The following is a 10,668-nucleotide window of genomic DNA, read 5'->3' on the forward strand; positions in this document are numbered from 1 at the left end:
AAACATATGAAAAGTTTATTTTTCAAAGAAGGCCCCTCCATACAAGAATCTGTGCCATAAAATAACAGCGAATCGTTGCTCTGGCGGAGCCGGAGACCTCCAGATTCTTTGTGAAATAGTGGACGACTCATCCGTCAAGAGTTAGGATGAGAAGGAACAAGGCAGCTCCCCAGACGCTCCTCCTCCATTCCCGAGTGTTCCCTTAGCTTTAATCTTAGGGAAGGTCCAAACAGGTAAGGAGGATGGAGCTCTGGGTTTCTGACGGTTAAATATCAGGCTTAATCTGCAAATGGAACATTTCCTGGGAATTCGCAATGAATTTCTCAAAGCCCAGGGCTGGAGTGAGCGAGTCGGAGCCAACATGGGAGAAGAAAAAGTTCCATACCCAACAGCGAGTGGCAGTGCAGTAGCTGTTACAGCTGGGACAGAGTTCACAGGGAGGCTGCTAGAGCAAACCCATCAAGTTCCGGTTAAGGCTTCAAAGAAAGATGCGCAAGAAAGGGAGTTGGATGGATCAAACTAACAATGAGCATCTGAGGGATGCCCAGATAACACTGCCAATAGGATGATGCTATTTTCTTCCCCAATCCCTCTCTAATGGATGACAACAATCAGTTGATTCTTCAGAGGGCTGCACATAGTAAGCAGTCATCCACTAGGGTTGGTAAGGGATGATGTGGCTGCCTCACAAGACAAGAGGGAAGGTCTTCGGATATTAGTTTTGTTTTCAACAAATGCATTTTCAGAGACCAGCGTCCAAAGAAATTAAAGGCTGGGAGAAGGGATGGGTTCAAGATTAGCTGTCACTGAACTGAAATAGTAATGCCAGTTCATTTCACAAAGGTGTAACTGGTCTCTTGAGACAGAAAATCAAGTTGGATCTGATTTGATGCAAAGTGAGTGAATTTGAAGTACAGTACTAAATATGTAAATGCAGTGTGACAACCGGATCGAAGATGTTTCATGTTGGCATGAATTTATAAAATTTTATATATAATATATATCTCATATATAAATTTTACGCAATTGTGCAAATACTCTTTAAAAAGGGTCATTTCACATTTACTAAACTCTAGTGGTCCTGGAATGCATAATGCACTCATTTAAAAATCCATTTAAATATTAATAAGTAGTGTTCAGATCACCAGAAATTCTTTTGAGCAGTCAGGGATTTAAACAGACTATCACTGATCCATGATCCACTGGATTATACACCATGGAGGTATGCAAGTATTACAAAAACTAAAAGGGTTCAAACTGTCAACATGGCAGTTCAGTATAAAAACAAGAGTGCTCTGCCAAACAAATATTCTCCCATTTGTGGAATTCTATGGCTCACAAAATAAAAAGAAAAAAAAAAACAGAAACAAAAACACTCACTAAAAAGGTATAATCTCTGCTCAATCTATCAAATATATTAATTGTTTTCCTCCTTCATTCACTTTAAGTTTTTTAGCTGTGGGATTTAATTCATCACTGCAATATGCCCACGTCTCAGGTCATCCTGTTGAAAACATAAAAGCACACAGTATTTAAACACTTTCTATTTGCTACATTATTCTAGACCATAGTCAATGAACTGTGTGTATATACACATATCACAAATATGTATATATATACACATAATATACACACACATACACATGTACCTAGGATAACATCACACCAACAATGTTAACTTTATACAAGTATTTGTCAAGAAAAAAATAGGGCATCTCCTCCACCATTCACAAGCTTATGTGTTGTTTTATTTTCTTCTTGAGTCCCTGATAAAATAAGTCATTAAACCATAAAATTTTTCCACTTCAAATTTTCAGAAGGCAACAGGCACTTTGATGAATATTGGTGTGTAACAAATATAGTAACTCTTTATATATTCTACTATCTCTCTTCTACTTGGGTATTTTTATCTGGTAAATCTTTGGTCCTTGAGCATACTTTCTTTGCTACAGCTGCTTTTGCTTGCATTTTCACATTTTAAAAAATGTGAGCTATGCACGCAGCTGGAAATAATGGATTGTGTCATCATAAGTTCTGCTGTTTGTTATGAGAACTGCACCAACCTACTACTGTTCATTTGGAGCAAGCCATTTCTATCAGCGCAATGGGAGAGTTCCACAGATAGTATTCACTACAAGCCTCAGCAATCCCAATGTTGGTGTACCCCTTCTTCCTGTACCATTGTTACTATCTGAACTCCTGAATTGATAATTAAGTTGGAGGGAGACCTTTTTTTTTTAATCTCTGTATATTCCCTTTCATGATTTCCATCTTATAAGAAACTAGCCACTTGTCTTTTTTTCCTATGGCAAAGCTATGGGAGCAGGTACTGCAAACCCATATTGTCATCAAGCTTTTTTTTCCTCTGTCTCTTCTTATTTTAGGAGAACCTGGTTGCTTTTAATGACAGGTCTCTTTTGTTTCAGGAAAGAATCCAATTGGGTAGGAGAATCAGGCGGGAGGGTTGGTGGTGGTGGGTGGGTTATTTTGAGATCGTGCCCCCATACCTATGAAAAGATCCACAAAGCTTTGCCAAGTTTAAAACCAGGAGCAGATCATCATTGCACAAAACATATCCCTAATAAGGGCTGGGTCACTCAGCCTTTTTCTTTTTATTTTTCTTTTCTCTCTCTCTCTTTTTTTTTTTTTTTTCCTATCTTGTCTGAAATGGCTTCCCCACAGGACATTTTTAAATGATTCTTAATTGCAGGGTAGCCAAGTGGAGTATGTCTGTTGCTGGCATGTGAACACTGGCTGGACCTGTGCAATGTAGTAATTGCTGAAGTTGGCATCTGCTACATAGGGGGCCGGCTGGTAATAGCAAGTGACATTGGCCACGTTAGGGATGACATTCTGGTCAGCCAGCACCCGGATAGCCAGCATTGTGATCAGGTTTAAAGTCTGTCTTCTTTCATGTCCCATCAGACACACGGTACTCTCATTCACCACTCCATGAAGGGTCATGAGATAGTCATACTTGCGGTCTTCCAAGCCCACGAAGTGGTTCTGCAAATAGGACTCCAGTTTTCTCTGCTGCTCTCCAATGTCTGAGAAGTCGATGAAAAACCTGGAACACATATACCTCTGAAGGGTCTTGATCTCATCAGAGGCGGGCCTAAAGCCCCTCACTAAGAGGTTGCAGTACTTTAACAGGCCTCCCCCTCTGATTTCCTCCGGGTTCCGCGTGGCAATGATCTTGTTACAAAGGTGATCAAAGGCTTCATGGAAATCTCCATAGACGCTCTCCCCGATTATTGTGGGGTGAAACGTTTCAGTCATCGGGTTCTCTGAACATTCATAAAAGAGGAGAAGAGAGTCTAATTTGATTTGAAAAGAATCTACACTAAATTCAAACTGCCTCCGGAGGGAATCCACAAATTTCAGTTCCACATTTTTGCCACTGTTGTTTGACAGGGATATAAGACTCCATCGGTCAGAGTCATTGCACACTTTAACCATTTTCTGCACATAAGCTTCCTACAATTTAAAAGACAAAACAAGAAGATGAGCAAACCTAGAAAAAAATAATAAACACATCCTCATCACAGCTCAGAATTATTTTGCTCCTTCCCTTTCGTTTTGTCAAGTTTCAGCAAAACACTACCTACAGGTTTAAACATTAAACAGTCTTCTGAAAACAACAACAACAAAAAAATACATTTAACGAGTGGTTCTGCTGTCTGGGGAAGAGACTAGAAGTAATAGTTTGAGGCTTTTGGCAGACATAGCACAGTACTAAGTGGTTCTGTTGTCATGTCTGACTTTTGAAATGTTATTTTTTGAGACTGTTCTTACAGGTACAAGATTCACACAATATAGCTGCAATATTCAAAAGACAGAGGACCTACAGTAAAAAGTCAGTCTGCCTCTCATCCTGTCCCTAGTCACCTAGTTTCCCCTCCAACCCCCAGGCAACTGATACAATCAGTATCTTGTGGGTCCCCGCAGTGATTCTGCAGCTAAAATCAAATATGAACTAAATTAAGACATTCTGGGAGGCTGGTTCCTCTGATCATTTTAACGCGCTTTGGGCCAAAGTGGGGAGGAGGAGACCCATTATATCCAGAACCCAAGAACCAACCCGGAGAAAAGCCGTATTTATTCTTAATGCCTGGAGTCAGCAGAAAGCAGCTAGGAAATCTAGTCACTTTTTCCAACACAATAATAAGCCCATTGACTCGCCTCTGCGGCAGGGTGCTCTTTTTCCCAGAGACTCAAACATCCAATGACTCAAAAAAAAAAAAAAAAAAGGACATTTCACTCTTCTATTTATCAGAATGTACGAATGTACTCCGGACACGACTCAAGCAAGGAGAGCCAAGAGTTAAAAAAATAAGGAGAAGGAAGAGAGGGCAGGGCAGATGAGGAAGCAGAAGGCGCGGGGCGCTGAAGCAGCAAGTCAAGGAAAACACTCAGACACAAGTCCACGCACCTTCGTGAACTCAGAAAAAAAATTAACTCAAAAGCAAAATTAGCCAGGGCGCGCACGCGGGTCCAGGTGGCCGACCGGAGCCCCGGGTGTCAGCCGTGAAGCACTCGCGCCCGGCCCGCCGCGGGGGCCCCGGGCCCCTCTGGGGTGGGCGGGGGGGTGTGCTTTACCTTGAGAGTGAGTGGTGTGATCTTCTCCTTGTTCACCCCTTCGGGTAAGAAGTCCAACAGACAGTCCAGCACGACGTCCTTCACAGTCTGAAACTCCTCTTCCCCACGCAGGTCGGCGCAGAAGATGAGGTCCAGGTCTTTGTAGCCCAGGCCGCTGTCCTGGTGCAGGACGTGGCTGGCGGCCGAGCCGTTGAGGCGCACGTCGCGGACGCCGATGCGCTTCTCGGCCAGCCGCCGCCGCACCACCTTCACGATCAGGCTGGGCTGCAGCTCGAGCGTGGGGAAGTTGCCGCGCCCGTGGATCGGGATGGTCTCGCTCAGGATGCCGTCCAGCCGCTGCACTTGCTCCCAGTTCAGCACGTTGCAGTGCGCCGTGGGGCTCTCGCAGTATTCCAAGCAATGCCCGGCAAACCCGCCGCCGCCGCCGCCGCAGTCGCCGCCGCTCAGATCGCCGCCCAGGGGGATGTAGGGGCCGCCGGCCAGCTCGTCCTCGGCCATGGCAAAATACCCTTCGCCTTCCGCCATGAAGTGCCCGCCGAACGCCACTTGGCCCTGGTCGGTCCTAAGAGAGAACGGGGGGGAAGTGGGGGAAGGAGCGCGCTGAGGACGCTGAGAAGCGGCCGGGCGGACATTGGGGGCGGGGGGGGGGGGCCGCGAAGGCAGGAACGCGCCCCCTTTCCCCGCTCGAATCCCCCCGCTTCGCCTAGGGGGACATCCCGGAGACGCTCCCTCCCCAGGCCCCCGAGGTCCCCCAGCCGCGCGCGCCGCGCCCCGCAAGAGCAGCCCCGCACCAAAAGTATCTCTGATGCATCTGGAAAAGCGCAAGCGGGAGTCCCGTCTGTGTCACCTGGAGGCGGCCGCCCCTTCTAGGAGCGAGGCGAGCGAGGAACTGCGAGGCGACAACTCTTCGGGAGCAGCGAGTGCGCTCCCGGCCGCGGCGAGCGACTCGAGTCCTTCCTAGACCCCCGCCGCCCGCGCCGGCCACTCCCGCCCCTCACCCCCGCCCGCGCCGCCTGAGTCGCGGTGGTCCCGGAGGTGGCGGCTCCTGCTGCTGCCGCCGCCGCCGCACACGTTCCTGTCTCTGGAGCTTTAGCAGTTGTGCGGCAGAAACGGCCTCAGTACTTTTTTTATACGAGGTCCTCTGGGCGCTTCCGGGGCCCGGCGCCGCACGAATCGCCACACCCTCCTCATCTGCATAGGGCACCGCCCCCGCCCGCCCGCCCCGCTGCCCGAGCCCCGCGGAGCTGAAAGGCTGCGGTGGCCGGTCCCGGAGCGCGAGGCCGGCGGCGGGTGTGAGTGTGCACTCTTGTGCTTGTACTTGTATCTGACGTATGGATTCCTCACCCACCACCCCCACACACAAAGCCCCTCTTTTTATTTTATTTTTTCTCCCCTCCAACGAAGAAACATTTCCGATGCCTCAAGAGTTCTAAGTGGCCTGCACAACCAGAACCCGGCGAAATTCGCGCAACTGCAGAAACTTCCCAAACATAAAATTCTCGCCTTTTCTGGCGCGTCATTATGGCTTATGGACGGGGCTCCAGAGATTCTTTCGACTCCCCCAACCCCCGACCATCGTTTTACTAGACAATGTGTCAGGTCAAGCTAGGCCATTTACTCCGTTAATAAACCCGGCCTCGGCGAAAACTAAGGCGCCCACTTCCCTTTGCCGGTCAGGCGGCGCGCGCGAGGGACAGGGCGAGCTCCCCCGGGTTTCGATTCTCCAGCCCTCAGGCGGCGCGGGGAGCTCGGCGTGAGCCCGCGGCGCGCGGGGGCGGGGCCGAGCGTGCGCCCGTCTCCCGCGCGCGCGAGGGGCCGGGGGCGCGGCGTGGGGCCAGCGCGCGTCCCCGAGCGGGCGCCCCGGCGGGCCTGACGGCCGGAAGGGCGCGCGGCCAGCGGCTGAGGACCCGGCGGGCCCGGAGTGCGGCGCGCGGGGAGCGCGCGGCCGCCGGGTCGCGCGAAGGGCTGCCGAGCCCGGCCGCACGCTCTAGCGGCACGTTCTCTCGCAGAGACCTGAGGCGGAGAAGCGCGTTCGTTCCCGGGGCGCCTAAGGTTTTCCTTGTTCAAGTGAGTGTGCTAATGTCGGTGTGAAACGAGCTGCTCTTCCACGACCCGCGAAAAGTACGAGTTTAAAGGACACAAGCGTTGCTCTCACAGCCCCTCAAGTTCAGTCGCCTCAGCGGCGCGAAAGGAGCGTGCTGTTATTTCCGCGCGCCCTCGCGCTCACACCACCCCCCCCCCTCCCCGGTCTTTGCTAGAAAGCGCCCCCCTTTCCTCGGACTGTCAATTCTGGCTGCTCGATGCCACTTTTCAAACTTAAAAGAGTAACTTTCCTTCTCGTGGAGGCTGCGGGCTCCTGGAGCGGGGCGGGGGTGGGGGGGCGCCTGGGAAGCTTGGAAGCTCCCGCCTGTGGCCCCGCACGACCCCTGCCGCCCTGCCTGCGAGGGAACACGACCCGCCCCCTCCGAACAGGGGGAGCCCCGGCCTCGTCACCGGAGCTGAGCGCCTGGAGGGGGGTGCTGGGGAGTTAGAGGGGACGGTCACCCGCCGAGCCTCCAGCTGCGTGGCAACGCCGCCCCCTGCCGGTGCCCTGCGGAGCTGCTCTCAAAGCGGAGGAACCAGCGGGACCACAGACGGAAGCCATTACTTCTCAGCGCTGTTCTGGAGAGGTGTGGGAGTCGGGGAAGGGACCGCGGGACAACCGACTACACGATTCTCACGGGCCCATCGCTTCCCTAGATGCACGCTTATGGACCTAGTCACCTGTGCATAACTGTGCGTGTACTGAGAGAGGTGTGATTTGACATAGAGCAGTGGGGGACGTGGACTTCCCTGGTGGCACAGTGGATAAGAATCCACCTGCCGATGCAGATGCAGGAGACATGAGAGGCGCGGGTTCCATCCCTGAGTCGGGAATATCCCCTGGAGGAGGGCGTGGAAACTCACTCCAGCACTCTTGCCTGGAGAACCCTATGGACAGAGGAGCCTGGTGGGTCACAGCCCACGGGGTCGCAAACTGCCGGACACGACTGAAGCGACATAGCGCACACATACACACACACACAGTGGTGGACTAACTGGGACCAGGGGAGCTGAGGGAGAGGAGAGGAGCGGCGTGCTTTTGATTGGATTTTGAAAAGTGGGCTTGCCTTGGTAGTTGGGGAAGGAGAAAAGCACTACCAGCAAAAGGGAAGAGTGTAAGAGAATTGGAGTTTTGGCAAGGCCTTAAGACCGCCACTGTAAGAAATGAGATTGGTGGTACATCTCCATACAAACCAGATTGGTTTTTAGGAACTTCCTGAGAACCTCCCGGCAATACTCTGCTTAGCTCTTTACACTTAACACCTCGTTTAATCTTCACTTGAGAAGATATCCTCTATCACAGGGATTTGGAAAATTGTGAGGGAGAGATTTGCCCAAGTTTCATGGCTAATCAGTGGTGAGTTCAGGCCTCGAAACCAACCCATTTCTCTGGGGAGTGCTATTTAGCCATAGTTTTCAGGAATAGGACATATGTAGCCTACCAGTACCCTCTGGTACTTTGAACCTCTGGATTTGAACGAAAAAGAAAAGGCCTTTTCTATAACGAAACACATGTTCAAGACTAGTATAAATTCTGCCCGGGAAAACAAAAGCAATGGAGTAGATTATATAGTAGATGAAAATGGAAGTTAGTCACTCTGTCGTGTCTGACTGTTTGTGACTCTATGTACTGTAGCCCGCCAGGCTCCTCTGTCCATGGAATTCTCCACTCAAGACCGCTGGAGCGGGTAGTCATTCCCTTCTCCAGGGGATCTTCTGGACCCAGGGCTCGAACCTGGGTTTCCAGCATTGCAGGTGGATTCTTTACCGTCTGAGCCACCTGAGAAGCCCAGTATTGGGTACACTGTACTAAAAAAAATAAAAGGTTTAGCCCCACTGACACGACTGAGCGACTTCACTTTCACTTTTCACTTTCATGCATTGGAGAAGGAAATGGCAACCCACTCGTGTTCTTGCCTGGAGAATCCCAGGGACGAGGGAGCCTGGTGGGCTGCCGTCTGTGGGGTTGCACAGAGTTGGATACGACTGAAGAGACTTAGCAGCAGCAGCAGCAGCCATTATTTTGTACTTTAATCCTTCTCTCAAAGAAAGTGGGGAAGAAAAAAAAAAGCATTAGAGTCTCTGAGCCCTTGGCTACCTGGGCGTCAGGAAATTTTAAAGATTTTGGTCTGTGGGGCTAAAGGAATCTACATTTTGGCAAGTTGCTTATGTGATTCCTAACACAAGGGCCCAGCCACATTTACATCAGGCTGACAAGGGATACAGCAACCTGGTTCGGTGGGCACCTTCTCCCTGGCAGAGGCTGCACTTTTCTGCCTGGCTGCTCTCATGACCTCGCCCAAGAGTGGAGAGCATGGCTGAGAGGCAGAGCTGGAGCCTGAGGCCAGCTCCAGAGAGCCTGCTGTGCATCAGACCCGATGCTGGAGAAGGGTGAGTCCCAGGGGCAGTGGGGCAAGACACCTTCTCCCAAGTCTCCAGGGCTTTATGGCTGACACTTCCCTGACCCTCTAACAAAGTGTTAACCCTCCCCATCTGGGTTCTCCCTTGCTAGCCCCCTTCCTAATCCCAATAATCCAGACCCGCCACCTCCTGCGCTGTTACATTTGGGATCTCTTACTTTTGGCAACACTGCATAGTGTTTGACTGGATTCATATGGGCCTGATTCATAGTGGCCACTTGACATATATTGTCGAATGAAAGCATCTGTTGTTCTTTGTCCCTCTTCTCCCTGTCTTCAAACTGAGATGATATTTACATTCTGGAAAAGAAAAGGTTCATCCTTACATGAAATTGCAAATTTTGCAACTACAAGTATGTTTTTCCCCCTAGAAACCAAGCTAATTATCAAATGAGAAAGTCCCCACTCTCCAAACATGTTCATTGCCAAGATCACCTCTCAACACAGTTATCCTTGGATTAAATTCATGTGCAGAGTTGCCATATACATGTCTGTATACTAGGCTTTAAATAGGCTTTAATTTCTGTAGCTTTTTGGTAAATAATTTACTTTTTCTTGTCTTAAAGGGGAGGAAGATCTATGGCAATATAACGCTGTATGTCTTTATCTGTAGTTCTTAGAGGAAAAAAGAAACACTTATGACTAGTTAACCTGGATTTAAAAGTGACAATCAATCTGAACTTAGCAAAATAAGAAGTTCCATTTTGGCCTGGAGAGTACCTAATGTTATTAAGTTGGTTATAATGTGCTCAGACACTGCTCAGTATTTTATAGACACCATTTCTTTTAAACTTTCTCCACATATCAGAGCTCTACATATCACATCCCCGTTTTCCAGACAGGGGAGATGAGGCAGAGGAAGGTTAAGGAACTGACAGAAGTGGCAGAGCCTCGGTTCACATCCACTCCTGTGGGTGCTCTCTGCAGCTTTTCCTCTAGGAGCCTTCCTTCCCCCTGTCATTTCATTTTCCTTTTAGGCCTGAAACTGAACTGGAACTGTCCTCTGCTCCTACTTTCTTTCCAAATTCTATATGTTCAGATTGTATAGAACATCGAAGACCAAGGTGTTTTGTCCTGAAACAGCTGCTGAGGTCAGAATGCACCTGCCTGGGTGGATGAGAGTTTCTTCCTCAGTCAGAAAGGCCTGCCTCCCTGACTGGGGGATCCAGAAAGTTAGCAGCCTTCCAAAGAGGCTTGCAGAAAACCACACACACACACAGAAACAGGGTGGAGAGGGTCACAGTCTGCCCCAAGTTCACTTAGTAGTCTTGCTACCCTCCCCATTTTGCTTTGTCTGCTTCCTGTCTTTTCAGGAATGGTTTCAGAAGATAAGCAGCAAATAAAAATGCAATCATTCCCCCACGATCACATCCAAACGTTGCTTAGAACACAGCAGTGAGGCCTAGTTCCTCTCTCTCCCCACATTTTTGTCTTGCTCTTCATCTTTTCACACCAGCTCTCTCCACCCTCTCCATGGATTATCCACCTTCCCCTGCCCCTGCCCTTTCCACCGAAAGTGACAGAACCCTGCAGAAATACCTTGTCCCCTCACCCCTACCCTGGGCCA

At 49.8% G+C, this 10,668-nt stretch overlaps 1 protein-coding gene across 3 annotated transcripts; it reads right to left on the reverse strand.

Annotated features, from left to right (window-relative positions):
- Nucleotides 1–2,013: 2,013 nt before the first annotated feature.
- TENT5A (terminal nucleotidyltransferase 5A) lies at nucleotides 2,014–6,331 on the reverse strand. 3 transcript variants are annotated; one of them, XM_069598963.1, is made up of 3 exons: nucleotides 5,447–6,331; nucleotides 4,600–5,161; nucleotides 2,014–3,477 (listed from the first exon to the last, which is right to left on the reverse strand). In XM_069598963.1, the coding sequence occupies exons 2-3, from the start codon at nucleotides 5,122–5,124 to the stop codon at nucleotides 2,701–2,703; spliced, it is 1,302 nt and encodes a 433-aa protein (XP_069455064.1). In that variant the 5' UTR covers nucleotides 5,125–5,161; nucleotides 5,447–6,331; the 3' UTR covers nucleotides 2,014–2,700. The 3 variants fall into 3 exon arrangements, with proteins under 3 accessions (XP_069455064.1, XP_069455063.1, XP_069455065.1); XM_069598962.1 differs by having other exon boundaries at nucleotides 5,391–5,792; XM_069598964.1 differs by having other exon boundaries at nucleotides 5,598–5,768.
- Nucleotides 6,332–10,668: the final 4,337 nt, after the last annotated feature.

This window comes from Ovis canadensis, chromosome 8 (genome assembly GCF_042477335.2).
Source record: "Ovis canadensis isolate MfBH-ARS-UI-01 breed Bighorn chromosome 8, ARS-UI_OviCan_v2, whole genome shotgun sequence".
Taxonomy (NCBI): domain Eukaryota; kingdom Metazoa; phylum Chordata; class Mammalia; order Artiodactyla; family Bovidae; genus Ovis; species Ovis canadensis.